General features: G+C 50.1%; 2 protein-coding genes across 3 annotated transcripts; both read left to right on the forward strand.

Moving 5' to 3' along the window:
- The first annotated feature begins 538 nt into the window (after positions 1–538).
- Cyp11b2 (cytochrome P450 family 11 subfamily B member 2) lies at positions 539–5854 on the forward strand. 2 transcript variants are annotated; one of them, XM_050145399.1, is made up of 9 exons: positions 539–777; positions 1146–1301; positions 3028–3227; positions 3350–3553; positions 3822–3976; positions 4798–4964; positions 5181–5259; positions 5347–5535; positions 5741–5854. In XM_050145399.1, exons 1-9 carry the CDS (start codon positions 539–541, stop codon positions 5852–5854), a joined length of 1503 nt encoding a protein of 500 aa, XP_050001356.1. The 2 variants fall into 2 exon arrangements, with proteins under 2 accessions (XP_050001356.1, XP_050001357.1); XM_050145400.1 differs by lacking the exon at positions 5347–5535.
- Positions 5855–15126: 9272 nt separating this feature from the next.
- LOC126503589 (cytochrome P450 11B1, mitochondrial-like) lies at positions 15127–23049 on the forward strand. The gene is made up of 9 exons (XM_050145398.1): positions 15127–15608; positions 16009–16164; positions 16495–16694; positions 16817–17020; positions 17277–17428; positions 18761–18927; positions 19139–19217; positions 19305–19493; positions 19893–23049. Exons 1-9 carry the CDS (start codon positions 15364–15366, stop codon positions 20004–20006), a joined length of 1506 nt encoding a protein of 501 aa, XP_050001355.1. The 5' UTR covers positions 15127–15363; the 3' UTR covers positions 20007–23049.
- Positions 23050–23538: the final 489 nt, after the last annotated feature.

Raw genomic sequence — 23538 nt, forward strand, 5'->3', positions numbered from 1 at the left:
GTTACCCTCAGGATCTCACGTGTCACTGGAATGTCCCCAGCAGCGTTGTTCTGTTTCACAGGTAGCGACAATGAGACGTTGTCTTCCTTTTTAAAAAAGAAGCTGAATTCAAACTTGTTGTGGAAAAAATACAATGCTTTCGTACACTTTCTAGTTCTTAGATTTATTTTTACTAAAGTCACTAAAAAAAGACGAAGTCTATTAAAAGAAACCAAGGTCTCCTATTATATCTTCAAAAGATAAAGGATCCATCCATCTTCCTTTTTCCATCTATAGGGAGAAGAGAGAGATCTCTGCCCTCCTCTTCCTCAGTCAACATAGCCCCTCCCCCATGTGGACACTGTGTATGTTCCCAGTCCCCACCCACCAGCAGACTTTGGGGAGATACACGGCTACTGACAGGTGAGCCCCAGCCATGATCAGAGCCCGGATCTCTCAGGCAAGTCCAGGGACAGTTTCTTCCATGACGTGATCAGTCGAATAGAATGCTCCACAGGCAGGATAAAAGGCTGTGGGATAAAGAAGAGAGGAGGAAGCAATGGCACTCAGGGTAAAGGCAGAGGTGTGGCTGGCAAGACCCTGGCAGTGCCTGCGTGGGACAAGGGCACTGGGCACTACAGCAACCTTGGCCCCCAACACACTGCAGCCCTTTGAAGCCATCCCGCAGTACTCCAGAAACAGGTGGCTGAAGATGATGCAGATCCTGAGGGAGCAGGGCCAAGAGAACCTGCACCTGGAGATGCATCAGGCCTTCCAGGAGCTGGGGCCCATTTTCAGGTAAGGGCCTTCCTGGGCCCCTGGTTGCTCAGGCTCTGCAAGGTATGAGGGGCTGCACTCCCCAGTAGGCACCAGGCACTCCTTGCTTAGGGAGGCAGGGAGGGAGCGCAGGAGGTTATGGACCTGACTCATGGAGACCATGTTTCTCCACATGGACAGGGAAAGGCACTGCTCATGGCTGAGAGGACAGAGTGTCAGGAGTGCTGAAGTGGAGAGAAGTCAGGCAGACAGTGGGAGGAGCCGTCCTGGGGGGAGAGCCAGGGCTAGGGAAGGCTGAGGTGAGGGAGCACACAGACAGGGCTGGGTTTACAGGGTGCTCAGGTGGAGGACGTTTCCCCCACAGGAAGGCGCTGTTCTTCACCCCATAGGTACAGCATAGGGAGAACACAGGTTGTGTCTGTGATGCTCCCGGAGGATGCTGAGAAGCTGCACCAGGTGGAGAGTACGCACCCTCGTCGGATGCACCTGGAGCCCTGGGTGGCCCACAGAGAACACCGTGGCCTGAGACGTGGCGTGTTCTTGCTGTGAGTGGACATTGGGCATGAGGAGGGAGGTGAGATTGGTAGCCCAGACACAGGTTGCAGCTCCTACTTGGGTGGGGGTGTGGAGACCAATCACTGCCAAGTGTGGGTTGGTACCATGCTATGTAGATCCTGGGCCTGAGAAGAAGGGAGGTGGCAGAGGGCTGCCTTCTACCCCAAACTCCTGCTCCGAATAGACTTTTTCAGGCTGTGGTTCTCCCTCCTACCAGTTTCAAAGTTGGCCCAGGAAGGGGAGCCCCTGGCTCAGGGCCAAAGCCATCCTTAGCTACAGCTTGATGTCTGTCAATGCAGTTTCCCTTTCGTAGGGGCAGTTTCACTCACAGATTTGAGGTAGGCAATGGAGAATAGGAAGTTGGAGCTCCTTTGGACTCAAAATCAAATACCACCTGGGCAAGAGAGCCCTTCCCCCTGCAGCTGGGTCCATACCTGGAGAGCTAAGCAGGGGTTCCCGGTGCTTGGAGTGGATAGGCTACCAAGAGGCCACTAGTGGGCATGGGGAAGCCTACAGGAGGAAGTCAGGCTGCACACAGGCACACAAATCCATGTCAGAGTGAATCCTTTCGTTAATAAGATAGCTTTTGGAGGTGGGCATGCTGATTAGGCCCTTAACGGAGGGAATCTGGCAGGGAGGCCAGATGCAAATGGCAGCTGAAGGCAAAGTGTGAGCATGTACCGCTGAGAAAGCAGGGAGCCTGTGTGTGTATGTGTGTGTGCATGTATGCCCCTGCGTACATTCTTGCATGTGTGTAAGTGTGTGACCATGTGTTTTGTCTAGATATGAAAGTGTGTGTTGTCTGAATCTGTGACTTTCTGTGTGTATTTGCATCTTTGTGCATGGCTGTTGTCTTAGTTTTGGGCACACAGGGACTAAGGTGTCCACACGTGTTTTTGAGGTCCTGTGTGGGCACGTGTGCATGTACATGTGCATGTGGTCACTGGCAATTGTTATGGGTTTTAGAACACCAAAGGCCAGGCCTTCTGCATGTGTAGCACAGGAGGCAAACTCCTGCTGTCATTCATTGGAGAATCTCCATGGGAACCCTGTGTCCTGGGCTGTGGTGTGTGCATGTTGTAAGTGGTCCTCTGCCATGCTTCCTGCCCTAGGGAGGATGAGATCCCTTAGCTGAGACAGGCAGGTGCTGAAGACTCAGAGAGCACACATTCCACAGTGCTGACAGGGTGGGTGAACTCAGCCAGGGCTCCTCTTCTGTGGGGAGGTGGTATAGGTCAGGTGGGCAGAGCTTGACAGCCCAGCCTCCTTTCTCCATGAGTATGGCTATGCCAAGTCCACCTTAGACTTAGTGACCTCTGTCCAACACATGGAAACTGTGTTGAATAATACTTTCTTATTTATTTATTTATTTATTTATTTATTTATTTATTTATTTATTTATTACGTATACAATATATTGTGTCTGTATATGCCTAAAGGCCAGAAGAGGGCACCAGACCTCATTATAGATGGTTGTGAGACACCATGTGGTTGCTGGGAATTGAACTCAGGACCTCTGGAAGAGCAGGCAATGCTCTTAACCACTGAGCCATCTCTCCAGCCCCCAGAAACTGTGTTGAAAGAAAGAAGTGGGGACAGCACTTGCCGAGCCTGCCACCCATTTTTTCCAATTTCTCTGAGGGGGCAGAAAGATGGGCACAGCCTGGACCAGGCCTTTCCTGAGAGGTGTCCATACCTCTACTCTGTGCTCTGCAGAAATGGGCCTGAATGGCACTTTAACCGACTGAGGCTGAACCCAAATGTGCTGTCACCAAAGGCTGTTCAAAAGTTTGTCCCCATGGTGGACATGGTAGCAAGGGACTTCTTGGAGTCCCTGAAAAAGAAGGTGTTTCAGAATGCTCGTGGGAGCCTCACCATGGATGCCCAGCAAAACCTCTTCAACTACTCAATAGAAGGTATGTGGCCAGGGGAAGGCCCCAAATTAAGGCTATTAGGGAGGGGGTTGTGGGGAGGGGGAGCTGCAGTTTTGAGTCCAGGAACTGCCTTGTCTCAGGGATATCATTTTTTTTTAATGCAGCCAGCAACTTTGTTCTTTTTGGGGAGCGACTGGGCCTCCTTGGCCACGACCTGAGCCCTGGCAGCCTGAAGTTCATCCACGCCTTGCATTCCATGTTCAAGACCACCACACAGCTCATGTTTTTACCCAGGAGCCTGACTCGCTGGACAAGCACCCAGGTGTGGAAAGAACATTTTGAGGCCTGGGATGTCATCTTTGAGTATGGTGAGCGTCACTGACCTACGCAGTGCCATGGGGTAGGGGACAACGGTCAGTTAATTGCCATTCCCCTTTACTTGTGATTACATCGGGATCGTCTCAAATGACGGCGCCTGCTGCTTCCTGTACTTTTAACATGTTCCCTCCAATCCTATGGCTGAACTGACCCAGAGATAGTGGGAGAAGATCAGGCGTTGCCATGGGTCATGGGGGCAGGGTGCACATCGGGACAGTGGGCGCTGCCCTTTCTCAAGCTCCTATCTCACATCTCCAGCCAACAGATGTATCCGGAAGGTGCACCAGGAGCTAAGACTTGGCAACCCTCAGACCTACAGCGGCATCGTGGCAGAACTGATAGCCCAGGGAGCTTTGTCTCTAGATGCCATCAGAGCCAACTCTATTGAGCTCACTGCTGGGAGTGTAGACACGGTCAGACCATCCTGTGGGAATCAGTCCTCTGTGACTCCCTGTCTGTGTATCTCCCAAAGCATTTCCTAGGAACTGAATTCCCAGGTTCTTTTCGCCAGGAGCCTGTTACCCTTGACTGTAGGCTGCACCCAGAGGTGCAGGAAGAGAGATCTTCAGGTGAAAATACAGGAGCAGTGCAGAGAACAAGGGAGCTCAAGACAGGGGACCCTTCAGGGCGGAACCATTTGCAGGGAGCAACACAAAGCTCATGGGGGTGGCGGACTGCCTAAGGCAAGAGACAGGGAGACAGATGAGGCCATCAGGGGTGAGGGCCCCATCAGGAAGGGCCATGGATCAGGCCATAGATCAGATGAACCCAAAGTCAATAAGCTGGTGACAAAGTCAAGACACTTGAGACTGCTTCTGTAGGCTATGCCATAAAGAGAAATTCTGGACATAGGCGCTCAGGACTCACTCTGGGGCGTCTCACTGATGGAGGGAGGAGGTAGCATGGGGAACTAGGACCCATTTCAGGCTTGAGCAGTGAGGTCAGTGCTGAGGGGCCTATGGATGACCATCAGGCACTGGGAAAGGTAGATATGAGTGGCATTGTCCCTAAGTGCCACTGAAGGTCTGCCCCAGTACCAGAGCAGGTTGTAAGCAGCAGACCCTGCAGGTGCTGAGATGGTGGCCAGGACTGGGATGTCTGTGGCCTGCCCCTCAGGATTTAGGGTCATGGTTCCCAGAGTCATACCCTGCCCAGAGAGGGGCACCCTTTTGTAGAAGGGGTTCTCTTTGTGGATGACTAGGGACAGTGACTGAGACTTCTGTGGCTCCTGCAGACAGCCTTCCCCTTGGTAATGACTCTCTTTGAGCTGGCACGGAACCCAGATGTTCAGCAGGCCATTCAGCAGGAGAGCCTGGCAGCTGAGGCCAGCATCGCTGCAGATCCTCAGAGAGCTATGACAGACCTGCCCCTCTTACGGGCTGCCCTTAAGGAGACCTTGAGGTAGGTGCTGGCTGCCCATTCCCTGCTGTTCTGTTCCCCTGTCTTTTCTGGGGCCGAGGGCAGCCATGTTCTCTGCTCTTCTTCCTGTGGCTGGACGCTGTTGCTCCTCTGGAGGTTGGCTGAGCGCCCTGGGGGAATCTGAGGGAAGGAGGTGCAGATATGGACAGGAGAAGTTCTCCTGAGCTGAGGCCTCTCCTGTTGCTCCTCCACCTTTAGGCTCTATCCTGTTGGTGGCTTTTTGGAGAGAATTCTAAGCTCGGACCTGGTGCTTCATAATTTCCATGTCCCTGCTGGGGTGAGTGATCCTCATACAGCCACCAATTGCCCTGTTCTGCACCATCCCAAAGAGGCAGCTGACCTTGCCTTTGGCGTCTGCCCACAGACATTGGTCCTACTCTACCTCTACTCCCTGGGCCGAAACCCTTCAGTATTTCCGAGGCCCGAGCGCTACATGCCCCAGCGCTGGCTGGAGAGGAAAAGGAGTTTCCAGCACTTGTCTTTCGGCTTTGGGGTGCGCCAGTGCCTGGGGAAGCGCCTGGCACAGGTGGAGATGCTGCTCCTGCTGCATCACGTGAGCAGCTCTGGGCGGGGCCTGTGGGTTAGGGTGGTTTCCACCTGCACCTCGTGAGCAGCTCTGGGCAGGGCCTGTGGGATGAGGGTGCTAATGAGCAGGATTTGTACTAAGAACATAGGCCTTCAGGGTCTGTCTGGGCTTCCAGTGCTCTGTCCTGCTGAGGAGGCCAGATGGAGCGTCCCCTCCCTACCTTGTGTTCCAGGTGCTAAAATCCTTCCGGGTGGAGACACTAAGGCAAGAGGATGTGCAGATGGTCTATCGCTTCGTTTTGATGCCCAGCTCCAGCCCCCTCCTCACTTTCCGGCCAGTCAGCTAGTCATCTTTGCCCCTGGGGTCCCAGTCAGGCCGCCAGCCTACCTCTGTCCCGACAGGCGAGGTGACACTTCTTTGCCAACAGGTTGTTGTTTAGGGGCCATACTGTCATCCTTAAGCACTTGTGCAAGGGTCACAGCTAAAGACCTCCAAGATCAGGGCCTGAAAGGCCAGGGAAGGGACAACAAGCAGTCCCTGCTGTGTGATTGTTCTGTTCCTTTCCAACGGTGACTCCAGGCACCAATGACTTTCAAGGGTCTCAGAGTAAAGCCAGAAGACATTCCCTTTCTTATGTTCCCATTATTATAACATGAGCCATAAAAATACATCCTACGTTTTCACGCACACACGCACACGCTCACACACACATGGGTTTGAAGGTGGATAGATTATGTGTAGATATAGATGTATAGATACAGATAGACAGATAACTAGGTATCTCTTGTGTTTTGGCTCAAGTTGGCTTGACAACAGAGTCGGAACATAGGAACCGGTGACTCAGTAAAGAATATATAAGCGTATGCACTCGCTAAGGACAGGGTAGTGGTGAGATCAGAGATGCAAGCAAGAGGACTCTGGAGCCCCGAGAATGAGTGAAATCTCTACTGGGATGGTTGTCTTTTTCCAGGAGGTCAAGCTGCTGACTGACTTAGGCCAGTGTCCCCTGGACAAAACTTCCATCTCCTGAATTGCGAAAGTGGCTCAGAACACAAGGCTCTTTGGGTTTCCTTTCAGATGTGAGAGTTTAGGGGAAAAAGCTTTGTCTAAGAACAGCTATTTCCTAGGCTCTCCTGTTCTCAGTGCTAAAGTGTGTCTGCCTGAGTTTTGTGTGCCAATCTCCAAAGTTCACGGCCTTTGAGTGTGAATCACTGTGGAGATAGGACCTTTAATCAGGTAATTCCTATGAAATGAGGCTACTGGGCTGTGCCTCATCCAATGCCCCAGCTCCCTGCCCTCACCCTCGTAAGAGAGTGAGTTCACAGGTGGGCAGAGTCAGCCTCCACATGGAAGACAAGAAGCTGACCTTCTACAAGCCATGAAAAGAAGTTGGGGAGTTCCTGCTCTGTCAGCTCCTTCACTCTGTCTTCCACTTGGTTGTGCAAAGTAACTTCTGTTGTTGAAGTCTTTCGCCATGACTGTCAGGGTCAAGTAGCAGGACTTGCTAAGCAGAAAGCACCTGTGGCTAATAGTCCCCTAACACCAAGGAAAAGTGTCTAGGTCATAACACAATTGTGGGGTGGTGAGATTTTACAGGATATAGACCGATGGCTGTAGAGTCCAGGCTTTAGGGGTGTGTTCTTAAAGGGGCTGTTAGGATCTGGGGGCTCAGGTCTTCCATTTCCTGAGAGTCACAAGGTGAGCCACCTCCTCTGCCCGCCCTCTGCTTGTGACATATTGTCCCATCGCAGGCTCGAAGCAATTGGCCTGTATGTTGTAATGATTCAATCTTTAGTATCAATATTATTTAAATCAGTGCACCGATGTTGGCTCCATTGTGATGTTCTCATATGTGTGTTCTTCATGATGGCTTATCTTGACTTGCACTTCTAGATATGGCTCTGGACCTGGGAAAGCCTCAGGACCTCACAAAGCTCTGAGATTGAAAAGCCCTGCATTTAAGAGAGTGACAAGAATGTTGTTTGTCCATCCTGAACTTACTCAGACAAACGTTACAAATTCTTTTCCTTCACAGTCGCTCAAGATACCCCTTAGTAATAAATTAGCCAAGGAAGTGAAAAGCGACAATAAAAATTACAAAAAAATACTGAACAAGACCCAATGTTGTTGAAGTGTGTTGAGTTTCTCTTTGAGTGTTGATTTTGCCGCTTACTAAGTGTTACCGTGTTGTAGGGCTGTGTTTAATTTCGTTTTGGGTCAAGGCGTTTTCTGACTCCCCAGCTTCTACTGGACCATGGTGTGCAGTATGTGTTTACTATGTTGTTTGCATTAGAAAATTTCCACTCTGACTTGCAGCTTTTACTTCAAACCTTGTCTTCCTTTGTGTCTATAAACGAGGCATCATTTAGGGACTGGTGTTCTTGATCTTGTACTGTGCAACCTCTGGAGCTGTCATCCCCAGAGGTCTAGTTTATGTCTCCTGGGCTGTGCATTTTGTGAGGCAGCTTATACAGGCTACTGCACTGACTGACATGCATGCCATGTCGGCGGGGAGCAGAAACCAAAAGCAGTCATTACTCTCACTCTTGTCATCTGAGCACCGGTCCGCAGCTCCTTACACCATAGTCAGTCTCTACATAAAACTGCTGCTCCTACTTCTGCAGCGCAATCGGGTAGTGACACAGCTCTTGCTTCACAAACAGAAATGTAGCAATCGAAAAACACCTGTAGGATCACAAGGAACCAACCGATGGCTGGAGAGACAATCTAGAGCCCAGACGGAACGAAAAATAGAGCCACACATTTTATAAGCCCTATATTCTCATGTAAGACATACCTCTCCTGAAGTGTCCCAGCCTCCAAAGACAGCCACCAAGTAGGGAGTGTTCAATCAACCCAATTAGCAAGAATGACAGGTTCAGCAAATGGGCCAAGGGCTTGAAGAGACATCCTTGAAAGAAGACACACAGATGACAGTGGGTACACGAAAGATGCTCAGCTCCACTACTCATCCAATCCAATCCACCATGAGAAACACCTGATGCTCGTGAGAGTGACAATTATAAAGAAGAGAAAGATCCCAGGCACCGAGAAGGGAGGAGGGAAAGTGGACATCTGTGCATTGTTGGTGGGAAAGTAAATTGGCATAGCCACAGGGAAGAGCAGAGGGACCTCGGAAATCAAGTCCAGAGCCCTCACGCGTGCCCAGTTAACACCCAAAGGAAACAATTTTTATCTCAAAGACAGCTCTCCTTCTGCCGTAAATAGCACTGTCACAGCAGAGCACTCAAATTAGCGAGGAAAGAAAGCAGCCCAAGCTGGGTGGTGGTGGTGCGTGCCTTTAATCCCAGCAGAGCTGAGGCAGGCAGATCTCTGTGAGTTCGAGGCCAGCCTGTTCTACAGAGTGAGTTCCAGGAAAGCCAGAGCTGTGACACAGAGAAACCCTGTCTCAAAAAACCAAAAGCAAAAACAAAAACAAGAAAACAAAAGTCAAAGAAAACAGAACCCCCCCTCCCAAGAAAGAAAGAAACAGAAAAAGAAAACAAAACAGTCCATCGATAAGGGAACACCCCTTGCCCTGAGCAAATTCGGCCATATAGTTTGTAATTATATTAAGTCTCTGAGTGTTCATTTGGGAACTGGTGGGCAGAAAAGAAACCTCCATTTACACACGAAAGTGGGCATATAAGTAGATGAGCTAAGCAAAGCTCTGCTCCCAAAAGCAGAAAATAGAAAGACAGTAGTAACAATTGGTTGAGGCCTCAAGACAAAGCAATGGTTGGCCAAAGGCACATAAAGTCAGTCAGCAGAGAGAATAGGTTCTAGAGACTTACCGAGCGTCATGGTGGGACCATTGTCAACATGTGTTGTGTTGATGTTTACAAACTGCCGAAAGATCAGACTAACTTCTCACCACAAAAATAGCTGCTTGTGACCTAAGTACGAACATTAGCCACTTTTTCTTAATACTTTTTATCAGAAAAATCTAATAAGAGCAACTTGAAGGAAGAGAAATTATTTCAGTTCATGGTCTGAACATTGTGCTGGCTTCATTCTTGCTGCTGTGATGAAACACCCTGACGGAAAATCAAAACAATAACTGATAAAGGGATTTATTTTAGTTTAGAGTTCCAGGTTACAGTCTCATTATTGTGGGGAAGTCAAGGCAGGAACTTCAAACGGCTGGTCCCATCACATCCACAGTCAAGGTCAGAGAGACACAAATGCACACACGCTCACTTGCTTGCTTTGCTTGAGATCATTTTATTTTCTCCACTTTTATACAGTGCTGGACTCCCTGTCTAGGTAATGGTCCTCCCCACAGTGGGCTGGGTCTTCTCACATCAATGAATTTAATAAAGAACTCACTCATAGACACACCCACAACCAAACGCAGACAATCTCCCATGGAGATCCCCTTTCCAGGTGAGTCTAGATTGTGTCAAGTTGACAAGTAAAGCCCAACTGTCACAAGGGATACAGTTCATTGTGGCAGGGAAGGCACGGGGCTAGCCGATTCCATGCTGGCAGGAGTTTGAGGCCTGGATTTCTCACCCCTTTATATCTTGATGGAACAGGAGACAGAAAACAAGGGTAAATCATTGATAGGCCAGACTATAAATCTTAAGGCTTTTTCTCCAGAGATCCTCTTTCTCCTGATAGGCCTTATCTTCTTAGCGTTCTACAGCTTCCAAATCCAGAGCCATCAGTTTGGGGCCAAGCATTCAAATACGTGAGCCTCTGGGGACATTTCACAGACAAACCATTGCACTCTGTCCCTGACCCCAGTAAGTCTGTAGCCACCTCACATACCAAAGTTTTTCCAGTTCACTTTAAAAGTCCCCACGACTAAGTAGCTGCAACACTGTTCAAAAGTCTAAAGTCTCTCCTGGGGCCCAAGGCCATCTCTTAACTAGGAGTCCATATAAAAATAAGCACCAAATAATGCATTTTCCTACCAGTCTTGCTCGGAGCGACTGTCTTCATTCTAAAGGGGAGAAATAGGGCCTGCCCTAGTTTCATGTCTGCTGTGATAAAAACAGCCCAACAAAAAGCAGCTTAAGAGGGAAAGGGTTTGTTTGGCTTACAATTCCAAGTTACACCCTTTTCATGTCATAGCCACAATCAAGAGCAGAAGCGTGTGCCCGACTGTTCATTCTTGCTTTCTCTAAGCTTGGCTTCTTCACTTGTAGATAGATTAGGCTCTCTGCCTAGGGAATGGTACTGCCCACCGCAGCCTGGGTCTTCCCATATCGAGGAACTTAATTAAGACTCTTCACCCATAGACATATCCACAGGTCACCCAACGCAGACAATCCCTCATTGAAACCCTCTTCTCAGCTAATCCTAGGTAGTGTCAAGTTGACAAATGAGCTAGCCATCACAGGGACACAGTACATGGGGATCACACCAAAACAAGACTGGGCTCAGCAGGGCAAACATCAAATTCTTAAGTTCCACATTTGGTCAGAATCTTGAGCTCAAGATGGCACCATCAGGGCTCTGTAGGTTTGGCAAGCCCTCCATCTGTAGCCCTTTTGATTGCAGAACGTTTTCTCTATCGGCCGAGTTCTGCTCACAGCTGCAGCTCTTCTCGGCAGACCTGCACATTTCGGGCACCGCCAGCATTCTGAGCCCATTGCAGCTTAGAACTCTTCCCCACTGCTTCCTGCATGGCTAAGTCAAGAGCTTCCCATTGTCTGGCCTCAGAAGCGGTCTGGAAGCTTGACACAAGCCTCTCTCACCCTCTCACGGATGCATACTGCATCATGTGGATGAGGCCAGAGTTCTGCAGTTTGAGATACAGCCAAGGGCCCCTTCTAACACAGCCTCATTGGTCTCTGAACATCTCCCTGTAGGAAACTGGCAAAACTTCCCTAGATGGACCTGCTAAAGAAGGATGCTCTAGGAGTTCTCTGTTAAGTTCCTTTCTTTTGGATGGAAGCTTTCCAAATGAGTTTGCATTTTGTCCTGAGTCTCAGAAAAGACTAGATGTTTGCTGCAGGAGCTCCTTCTGCTCCTTCAGCCAATAACCGTTGAGATACCAGCCCACTGGGGCGTGGTCTCTTTCTCTTTAAAAAGCAGCTTCAGCCCTCCACCTCTCTCTCTCTCTCTCTCTCTCTCTCTCTCTCTCTCTCTCTCTCTCGCGCGCGCGCGCGCGTCTAGACTCCTTTCCTGGCTGTCGTGTAGGAAGGTGTTCTGTAAGTTTTTTCCTCTCAAATAAATAAACCTTTAAATTCAAACTGGTGTGAAATTGTTTCCCACTTTAGATGTTTAAGCTCCCCAAGAGTGGGGTTTTAGCTTCTAGATGCCATCCCTCTTATTCAAGTGCAAGTGTGTGGGTTCTCCTTATGTGTCAATCTCTCTAACAGCACACCACTGACCTCGTCTCAGCTGTGAACAGCATTAACTCCATTTATACCCCTTTCTTTGCCAAACCACAAGTTTTCACATCTTTCTGCTGTAAATCCAAGAGCAGTGAGCAACCCGCCCCAAGCTCAGTGTTGTGCTGTCTTGAAATTGCTTCACCAGACAACTTAGTCAATGACTTTTGCTGTGGCCACATTCAAATTTCCAAGGCATGGGTCGAATGCCACCAGATGCTTCCTAGACTCTTAACACAATAGTCTATAAACCCATTTGCAACAAAGTCCTTGCTCTCCTCTGGAGCCCCACAGGCCTGGACTTCACTGCCCTAAGACAAGAGAATGAGACAGGTTTTCTTTTAAGATTCTGCAGCAGTGAGTGTCAGGGTGGAGAGAATGTAAAAGTGACAGGCGTGAAACTTTGCTTCCCACAGTCCCTAAACTAACATCTATCCCTACTGTCTCCCCTACCCCCACCCCAGGCTTGTAGTCCAGAGAGTTACAGTATTTCCATATTGAACTAGCACAGCCTACTGCCCAAAATCCCCATCTTCCTGTGGCTCAAGATTCCCCTCTCCCCCCTTTTTGGATACATGGATTTAGTCACGTGGAAGACGGTCTGCAGCTCTTCAATCCTAAAATGAACTGAGAGCAGCTAGCAGGCACCAGCTTCCAGCTAGGGAAAAGCAGGAACCCAGTGCCTCTCGCTTATTTGTGATCCGCTGCTGGCCTCCCAATGTACCTCATCTTGAAAGCAGACCCTAAGGACCCATTTGTTATATTAGGACAGAGAACCTGAGTACCACAATGGTCATAATTGGGGGCTGAGGTGGGAGATTAACTAGGGAAGGGGTAGAGGGTGAAGTCAGAAGACGAGAGTTGACATAATGGGAACAGAAAGGGAAACGGAGGCTTCCCTTAAAAAAACCTGGAGAGGAGATTCCATCAAATGCTTAGAGAAGCTGAATAAGTGTGACAGTGGTGACATACAGAAAGGTGGGGTGGAAGGGGGGTCTGGATGAGAAAGAGAGCTGTCGGAGACATCCTCTGAACAAAGGGACTATCTGACTTCCAAAGCTTTTCGGACAGGGGATGGGAAATTCCACTATGAACTCACTGCTAAGGACCCAGGTGCTGGCCAAGACCACAAACTCATCTGACAGCTCTGAGGGGGGAGGGGCTGGGCTTGCTTTCATCCTCTATGGGGTCTATGTGTTTGCACAGCTGGGACTGTCTGCTGCAAGGGCACAGCTTGAATTCTGGGAGCAAGGCAGCCATAGCACCGGCGATCCAATGGAGCTTGGCGGCAAGCTGCTGTAAAGCAGGAGGCAGGAGACTGGGACTTCATCTCCCTACAGATGTCAAAACAGGAAACACAGGGCAGATACGGAGGAAAGAACGTGGGGCTGAGTGAAAGACCCAAACACTCAGCACAGAGGTTCAGTTTCTTCAGTTAAGCCCCACCTGCCGGACGCTCTGTAGTCTCTCCAAACACATCGGCGTGGGCAACGTGTTCAGACACACAAGCCTATGGGGGTGGTATTTCTCACACAGATCATAACAGTGTGTTGTTTAGCTCAGCTTAGTCATACAACAGTTTATACACGTTTTTAAAACTCTTCCTCTGTGGCCCACCCACCTGCGGCAGGTGAGAGAACTGGCCCCAGGAGTGGGAGAGCTAGCTCTGGTCCTCACAGGCTCTGCACCCTGTCCGGTCAGCTTGCTAGAGCTGACTCCATTGTTGGGGGACTCAGATGAGTAGACCCTGAGGGCATGAGAGCAGGAGAGCTGACAACACCCGCCCCCCCACCTTGCCTGGCAGTCTGTGGCATGGGTGAGGGAAATATGCCCTCCCCGCTCCACCCTTTGCTATCTGCAAGAGAGAAAGCAGGCCTTAGGGTCACTAGTGTGAAAGAATTAGCTCTGCCCCTCACCAAATTCAGCACATAAGAGAGCAGTGGTGGGTGCTACACCCCTCCTGGGAAGCACACTAGAGCTGACCCTGTCATCCTGGGTACAGGTGAGCCAGTCCTGAGGGTGTGAGAGCAGGGGAGATGGTCCCCTTTCTCTCCCCTGGAAGGTTCCCCACAGCAATCCAGAGAGGGTCCTACACCTTACCTGGGCAAAATAATAGAGCTGGCCCTGGTGATGTTGAGTGTGGGTGAGCCAGCTATGAGGACCCGAAGGCAGGAGAACTGGCCTCGCTCATCTATTCGGGTGGTATTGGGTGAGCTAGCCCAGGCAGTGCTGGAGAGCTTGTCCAGGTATTGACGGTGAGGGGAACTGGTAGCTACCACCCAGCTCCAGAACCAGGGCTACGGGTTAGCCCACCCCAACATCCTCCTCATCTATAAACTGTTGGAGCATGTGAAGGGGCTGAACCTCCAGCTCCAAAGCAGCAGGATCCCCATGACAACACCAAGGTATTGAAGAGGACCCCCAGTGAAAACCCATTATCAGCAGGGTAGCAGAAGCCAGAGGCCTTGAGCCAGACCAATGACTCCAATGAGCCGTGGCAATGAACCCTTGTAAGAGATGAATGGACTCTGTGTGACTCAGCAGGCCCCACTCCAGCTTCCACAGTGAGATTTCTCTCCTTTCCTCCTCTTTTGGCTTGCTATGTTTGGTCCTTGGTTTTTCTCTTAAATTTTGTTTTGCAGGGAGGTTGCAAGGGCAGAGGGAGGATGTAAGGGGTTGGGCAGAGTGGGATCGGAATGCATGATGTGAAATTCACAAAGAATCAATAGAAGTTAGAAGTATTTAAAAAACCCTTTTCTGCATGGGAAATGTGTACATAAATATTTGCACATAGATCTGTGGGGGGAGAGGTCTGGCTCTGTGTATGTGTGTGTCTGTATGTGTGTGTGTGCGCACGTGCATACACACAGGGTCTTGTACTAAACTTAAAGTGTTCACATTTAACTGTAAACTGAAGCTCTGCCTGTTTCGGTTCCCAAGTGTTGGCCTATGCTTTCCTACTGATGGACCTTGCTTTTATGTGGTTTTGAGGGGTCTGTACTCGGGTTGTCATGCTTGGCCAAATAAGCTATCCCCCTACCTGATGATAAATATATTTGTTAGTTCTCAATCTGAAGAGAGATGAAAAATTTTTAAAGACGACATTTAAATATGAGTCAGGACAGTGAATACAAACCCACTCTCCTTATCAGGCTAGCGATCCTCAAAGCAAAAATGAGGGTGACTCATTCAAGGCTCCACAATAAAGAAGACTCTGTCCATCTGACTGCTCTCAGCTTGGGGAGGAGGAAGGGGGCTGTGCCCTCCAGTGGAAATTCTTCAAGTGTCCATGTAAATTCTGCACGTGACCTTAACTGCCACCCTCCTACAGGCATTGCAGAGATGGGCCCTGGAAGAAGGCCATCTCCTTCCTCTACCTCCAGCAGAGCCATCTGCCCTGAATAGAATTTGGGGGCAAGCCCAGGGACATATCCAGCAGTGACACCCTCAGTCTGCAGTTCGCGTCCTCAAGGCAGGATAAAAGGCCATGGACTGAAGAGAGGAGGAAGCAATGGCAATGACACTCAAGGCAAAGGCAGAGGTGTGGCTGGCAAGACCCTGGCAGTGCCTGCGCAGGACAAGGGCACTGGGCACCACAGCAACCCTGGCCCCCAACACACTGCAGCCCTTTGAAGCCATCCCGCAGTACTCCAGAAACAGGTGGCTGAAGATGATGCAGATCCTGAGGGAGCAGGGCCAAGAGAACCTGCACCTGGAGATACATCAGGCCTTCCAGGAGCTGGGGCCCATTTTCAGGTAAGGGCCTTCCCGACCCTTAGCTGAACACAGACAGAGCTTCCTGGGCCCCTGGTTGCTCAGGCTCTGCAGGGTATAAGGGGCTGCGCTCCCCAGTAGGCACCAGGCACTCTCTCCTTAGGGAGACAGGGAGGGAGCGCAGGAGGTTATGGACTTGACCCATGGAGACCATGTTTCTCCACATGGACAGGGAAAGGCACTGCTCATGGCTGAGAGGACACAGTGTCAGGAGTGCTGAAGTGGAGAGAAGTCAGGCAGACAGTGGGAGGAGCCGTCCTGGGGGGAGAGCCAGGGCTAGGGAAGGCTGAGGTGAGGGAGCACACAGACAGGGCTGGGTTTACAGGGTGCTCAGGTGGAGGACATTCCCCCCCACAGGAAGGCGCTGTTCTTCACCCCATAGGTACAGCATAGGGAGAACACAGGTTGTGTCTGTGATGCTCCCGGAGGACGCTGAGAAGGTATTTCACGCAGACAATACACAGCCCTGCCGCACGAGCTTGGAACCCTGGGTGGCCCATAGAGAACACCGAGGCCTGAGACGTGGCGTGTTCTTGCTGTGAGTGGACATTGGGAATGAGGAGGGAGGTGAGACTGTGGTTCTGAACTCAGCCAGGGCTTCTCCTCTGTGGGGAGGTGGTGTAGGTCAGGTGGGCAGAGCTTGACAGCCCAGCCTCCTTTCTCCATGGGTGTGGCTATGCCAAGTCCACCTTAGACTTAGTGACCTCTGTCCAACACACAGAAACTGTGTTGAAAGAAAGAAGTGGGGACAGCACTTGCCGAGCCTGCCACCCCTTTGCCCCAATTTCTCTGAGGGGCAGAAAGATGGGCACAGCCTGAGTCAGGCCTTTCCTGGGAGGTGTCCATACCTCTACTCTGTGCTCTGCAGAAATGGGCCTGAATGGCGCTTCAACCGACTGAGGCTGAACCCAAATTTGCTGTCACCAAAGGCTGTTCAAAAGTTTGTCCCCATGGTGGACATGGCAGCAAGGGACTTCTTGGAGGCCCTGAAGAAGAAGATGCTGATGAATGCTCATGGAAGCTTCTCCATGGACTTTCATTCCAGTGTGTTCAACTATACCATAGAAGGTGTGTGGCCTCGGGAAGGTTCCAGCTTGAGGGATATGGGGAAGGCAGAGGTCAAGAAGGAGGAAAGGGGAAAACACTGAGACCAGGGACTGCCTTAGTCAACGATAATATTCTCTCTGCAGCCAGTCACTTCGTTATTTTTGGGGAGCGACTGGGCCTCATTGGCCACGACCTGAACTCTAGCAGCCTGAAGTTCATCCACGCCTTGCATTCCATGTTCAAGACCACCACACAGCTCATGTTTTTACCCAGGAGCCTGACTCGCTGGACAAGCAGCCGGGCGTGGAAAGAGAACTTTGAGTCCTGGGATTTCGTCACTGAGCATGGTGAGGGCCACTGACCTGGGCAGCGCCATGGGATAGGGGGACAATGATCCCATGATTCCTATTCCCATTCATGTCCTTCAAGGAGCTGTGGCCACTTAAGACCCTTCTGTGGTTCCACAGTGAGTTTAGGATTGTGTGACCCCGCGAGGGTGGCACACAAGCAGGGATACTGAGGTGCCAGGGACACGATAAGCTGGGACAATGAAGGAGAAACCTGTCCCAGCATCATGACCAGATGTTCTCTTTTCTTATTCAGTCACGAAATATGTCAAGAATGTGTATCAAGAGTCGGCAAAGGGTGGCCCACAGTCCTGGAGTGTCATATCAGAGCTGGTAGCAGAGGGTGCTCTGCCAATGGATGCCATCCTGGCCAATTCTCTGGAACTCATCGCTGGAAGTGTGGACACGGTCAGGATCCCACGGAGCATAATTCTACTGTGATGGCCCCTCGTGTTCCCCCAAAGCGCAGTTTCCGCCTCACCTGGGTCCCCCAATCTTGTTCCCTCATCATAGCCATTCCCTGCGAAGCCAATGAAATGTCCGAGTAAAGGGAAAGGAACCCTAGCTGGAGAGTTTGTAGAAAAGACCTGCACATCCAAGTCCAGGCACAAATCAGGTTAGAAAGCCCGCACAAGCAGCAGGCTGCCCTCACTTCCTCCAATGTATGAGCATGCTACGGGGCTAGGAGGGCAGCCCGGAGTGAGCAGAGTGGGCGGCCCAGAGTCCTCTGAACTGTGGAGCAGGCATTCCAGTCAGTGGGAGCTTGAGACAGATGGAAGGAAAGGTAAGGCAGATGAAGCAACAAACACCCAAGCTGCCCGCTGATGCAGAAGGGGGAAGATCGCAGGGCGGCCTCTAGGAAACGTGGGTCCAGGTACAAGATTCCTGGCAGTCAAAGGACCCTTCTCTGAGAGACTGCTCTGGGCTAGACTTCTTATTAGGAATAGAGGCCTCAGGTTCTAGAGAAGGAAGAGTCCGTGACACTCCCACCATGGAGGGAGTAGTATTTGGGAGGGGATGAGGACCAGCACAGGGCTTGTGGGAGTGAGAAGCCAGAGCTGCAGGAACAGAGCAAACAGAGATCAGAGAGCCTATGAAAAGGAGTCTGAAAAGCCAGAGCTGTATGCACAGACAACAAGGCTTGGGGAGGCAGCAAGCTACCTGAAGCAGGGGACAGAGGGCCAGATGAGGCCAACAGGGATCTGGTCCCCATCACGAAGGGCCAATAAGACAGCATAAAGAGCGGCTGATATCCCAAGGTGGAAGCTGGAAGCAGACCGGTGACTTCAGGGAGACACCTAGGAGACTGTTTTTATGGGTCATACCATTGAAAAATGCATTCTGGATCTAGAAGCTTAGGGCTCACACCAGTCAGAAAGAGTCAGTGTGAAAAGCTGTGACCCGCTAGAGGTTTGGACAGTAAGGCCAATCTCGAGGGGCATGTGGACAGCCAATACAAATCAAGTGTTTGGGAAGGTAGATGCGGGTGGCACAGTTTCCTTTAGTGACACAGAGTCCATCTCAATGGGCACCAGATCAGATTGTGAGCACCCGACTCTGAAGGTGCTAAGGTGTTGGCCAGGACTGGGATTTCAGGGAACGTTAGAGGAGGAGGTCAGGGTCTGAGGGGCCTACATTGCTGTGGCCATGCACTTCTCTAGGAGAAAGGTATCTTCACAGTAGGGATGCCCTTTGGGAGGGTCAGGCTTGATATCCGAGCTTGCTCTCTGGCTCCTGCAGACAGCAGTCCCCTTGGTAATGACTCTCTTTGAGCTGGCACGGAACCCAGATGTTCAGCAGGCCATTCGGCAGGAGAGCCTGGCAGCTGAGGCCAGCATCGCTGCAGATCCTCAGAGAGCTTTGACAGAACTGCCCCTGTTGCAGGCTGCCCTTAAGGAGACCTTGAGGTAGGTGCTGGCTGCCCATTCCCTGCTGTTCTGTCCCTGTCTTTTCTGGGGCCGAGGGCAGCCATGTTCTCTGCTCTTCTTCCTGTGGCTGGACGCTGTTGCTCCTCTGGAGGTTGGCTGAGAGCCCTGGGGGAATCTGAGGGAGGGAGGTGCAGATGTGGACAGAAGTCCTTCAGAGCTGAGGCCTCTCCCGTTGCTCCCCCACCTTTAGGCTCTATCCTGTTGCTACCTCTTTGGAGAGAATTCTAAGCTCGGACCTAGAGCTTCATAATTTCCATGTCCCTGCTGGGGTGAGTGATCCTCATACAGCCACCAATTGCCCTGTTCTGCACCATCCCAAAGAGGCAGCTGACCTTGCCCTTGGCGTCTGCCCACAGACATTGGTCCTACTCTACCTCTACTCCCTGGGCCGAAACCCTTCAGCATTTCCGAGGCCCGAGCGCTACATGCCCCAGCGCTGGCTGGAGAGGAAAAGGAGTTTCCAGCACTTGTCTTTCGGCTTCGGGGTGCGCCAGTGTCTGGGGAAGCGCCTGGCACAGGTGGAGATGCTGCTCCTGCTGCATCACGTGAGCAGCTCTGGGCGGGGCCTGTGGGATGGGGGGGTCTCCATCTGCACCACGTGAGCAGCTATGGGCGGGGCCTGTGGGATGGCGGCTAGGCTGGATGGGTAGGAGTGGGAAACTAAAACAGACCCTCAGAGTTTATCTGAGCCTGGGCTTGAGCACGCACAGAGCGCCCACAGCGAGGGAAGGGCCTTAAGAATAAGGTGGAGCAGGATGGGACCTGCCAGGCAGCGTGGGTAAACATTGCCTAGACAGGTCTTTAAAGGTTGCTTGGTGGGTGGGTGGGTGAGCAGGGCTAGGTGTGGTGCAGGACGTCCTCTCTGCAGCATGGTGGCAGCACTGAGCAGCTTAGCAGGAGATGGACCAGTGCTCTGCCTCCCACAGTGCCCCCTTGTGTTCCAGGTGCTGAAATCCTTCAAGGTGGAGACAAAAGAGCAATCAGATGTGCAGATGGTTTATCGCTTTGTTATGGTGCCCAGCCCCAGCCCCCTCCTCACTTTCCGGCCTGCCAGCTAGTCACATGACCTGTTTTTGGTGTCTCAGGAGGCCAGCAGCTCCCTCCTGTTCCTTGGGACACTATGCCTGTGGCCATGGCTAGCTTCTTGTCTAGGATCTGACAGACTGTGATTCAAAGCCAGGGAATGGCTCTGGAGGATTATTGTCCCTTCTTTGCCACCTCCTCCCTGCCACACCCAGCCTCCAACTGTGGGTCCATTCAATTGGGTCCATTTAGTGGCTTTGCCTTCCTGTCTGGTCCCAAACATCCTTGTTACTCTCTTCCTGAACCCTCTCCTAAAGTTTCTTTGTATTGTATGATTGTTGTACACCATCAGAAAGGACATCTCATGTCAACAGTGAAAGCCCAGGAGATCACGCGTGACACATTCTCACACGTGAAGAGAGACAGAGCTGGTTGGCTGGGAAACTACTGTGTATGTTGCACACCCCAGATGTCATGTGATATGGCTCAGAGCTCAGGGCACAGTGGATGCTCAGCAATCACCCTCCAGTCCAGTCCATGCGCAGACCCTGGGGAAATGTCCTGGTAACACAAGGTTCAGAAATTGGCTTGCAGGTTTCTCTGGTCAACACATGAGCACATATCTCAAGTCAGACTGAGTTGGGGCATTTGGAGCAGCAGTGTGGTACCCTTCAGCCCTTGTGTTCCTGGTCTTACAGACACCACTGGCCAAAGCACAGTGCAGGGAGGGAATGTACCCCGGGTCACAAGCATACCTAACCACACTCTCTTCACCTCATTCCTTCTTAGTAGCCCTGATAAAATAGGAACTGTATCTTATGAACAATAGAAATGGGTCTGTTTCTGCACTGAAAAAAAAATCAACCCACCCATCAAGCAACCAAAGTCCAACTGGTGAATTGGCAGAAAATGCTTATAACATTCAGTATAAGGCTTTAAATTCCTCAATATAAAAATCACTTTAAGGGCTGGAGAGTTGGCTTAGTGGTTAAGAGCACTTGCTGCTTTTTGCAGAGGATTTGGGTTTGGCTCCCAGCAACCATGCAAAGCAGCTACAACAGCCTGCAAAGGCAGCTCTCAAAGATATGACACCCCCTCTGGACTCCCTGGGCACCTGCCACAAGCATCTAAAGAAAGAAAGAAGAAAAGTCACTTTGAGAAGGAGAGAAAACATCAAAACTCATGGTAAAACAGGAAAAATCTGTGAACAGATCTCTCACACACACACACGAAATGCAGAGTAACCTCCAGCTCTTTCTCTCTGTAGTGGTCTCTCCCAGATGTGAAAGCATTCTAGTCAGGAGAAAACACCATAAATACATAATAAATAAATAAAATAAAAAATAAATAAAAAGAAAACACCAGATGATTTCACATTCATTGATGTGCTGCAGAAAACCCCAACAGAGCCGAAGGATTCCGTCAGAAAGTACACAGGAGAGAAGAGCCTAGAGACATCCACTGTACCACACACTGCACAAGGTGTCTTGGGTTTCTACCTAGGGGCAAAGCTAATGGCTGTTACTGGAAAAACTGGTGAAAATAATTGTCTCCTTTGATTCCATTAATATCGCTCTATAAAGGAGGTGTGTGAGCACACACATATGCATGCATGCATGCGTGCATGTGAAGACAGAAGTAGGCACCAGGCACCTGCCTCTGGCACTCCTCAACTTATTTATTGAGGCAAGGTCTCTTGCTGACCTGAGAGTACACCAGTTGGTAAAAATATCCCACCAGCGAACTCCAGGGATCCATCCACCCCACGTCCAGCTTTCATGGGGTGTGTCTAAACTCAGGATCGCGAGAGCACAGCAGACATTTGACCAACTGTGCTGTCTCCTCAGCCTGTCAAAGTTCATTTTTTCTATTGATGAACACCCCATTGATTATGTGTGATGTCAGTTCCAGAGGAATTTGGCCAAGCGAGAGAGTAAATTCTTTGTACTTGTCTACAACTCGTGGGTAATTCTAAAATCACAGCAAAATGAACAGGGAGAGAGTATGCATGGGCTCTGTCATTGCCACAATTTAGTAATATGTGCTGCATGTTTATATAAAGCAGAGTGGTTGAATAAACCACGATTTGTTCTCAAGTGGCTGGATTGCCCAGGTCTCGCAGCTTGGCCTTGCAGGGAACAAGATGAGGCAGACCAAGGCCACAGAGACCAAAGTGTCCCCTTGTTCCTTTCCTCTCAACTTTGGGCCACCTTTACATCCCTGATCAGAAGCATCAAGGAAGTGAGAGATGGCTCAGCAGTTAAGAGCACTGTCCTTGCAGAGGCCATGGGTTTGGTTCCTAGCACCCACCTGGCAGCCCCAAAATATCTATAACTCAAGTTCCTGGGGATCAACACCGTCTTCCAAACACTGCAGTCACGGCACACATGTGGATCACAGACATACATGCAGAAAGCCATTTACACACATAAAATAAGAGAGAAATTTAGAAACGAAACGTGTATGTACAAACACACCCGCACATACATCTGCGAGCAAAGCCCACGTGCAGAGCACTTTATAGTCGGAGCCCTGCTCAGGTCTCAGGAAACAGCTTGCTGCTTGTAAACCTCACCCAACTGAATGCTGTCTGTGTGACACTCAGCTCAGACAAAACCCCACCGAGTTTTAAATATGCAAATCTCAACGTGTCCATTTCTTCTGCCGTCGTCTCAGGGTCTTTTAAGACAGTGTTTGTTGATGTTGCCCTGAGCGAGTTAAAATAACCTGTAGTAGAGCAGCGAGAGTCAACGCTTACCTTGCTGGAGACATGAATCAGATGACCCTGTCATTTTTAAACTCTCGACTCTTATAAATTCATTTTAATATAATGAAACTTAGTGACTTTAAGAAATGAACTTGTGAAGCAATGAAAAGGAAGTTGTACCCAAACTACAGTCCTTGGAAGAGGACTATATGAGAGTTGTCAAATAATTTCAGATTCTAAACTATCTTGCTACCAAGAAAGGCCACAAAACTGTGTATTAACCATGTGCTTCTTGGTCAAATTAAAAATTTTGAGAACAAGTTTTCTGAATAAAACCAACACATTAAAAAAAAACAGAACTTAAAAAGTCAGCTCTGAAATAACTATTTATTTAAAAAAATAGGCAAATGTGTTATGAGCTTAAGAGCAATCATAAGTCTTAGCATCCACATCAAATGTTTTAAATACAAAATACAGCTATTAAGTATAGAATCACAAAATAAATTGTATGTTATGTGACAAAGGCTGGTAAGCAGACAGCTGATGAAAGTTACTGGGGAGTGTGGACCAGATTCTGGAAAAGAAGCTGTGTTAGGAAAGACCGATTAAAACTGCAGATGGGGCTGGAGAGATGGCTCAGCACTGGCTGCTCTTCCAGAGGACCCAGGTTCAATACCCAACACCACACGGTGGCTAACAACGACCTGTGAGTTCCAAAGGACCTGACAACCTCTCTGACCCCCACTGTCACTGCGTACACATGGTGTACAACACACAAATGTGAAAAGCACCCACACACATAAACAAAACAGAACAGATAAAAACAATTTAAATAACTTTAGAGAAAGCTGCGGCGATGT

Source organism: Alexandromys fortis, unplaced genomic scaffold, assembly GCF_014885135.2.
Source record: "Alexandromys fortis isolate MF-2015 unplaced genomic scaffold, M_Fortis_MF-2015_v1.1 scaffold_2_1_26212458, whole genome shotgun sequence".
NCBI lineage: Eukaryota > Metazoa > Chordata > Mammalia > Rodentia > Cricetidae > Alexandromys > Alexandromys fortis.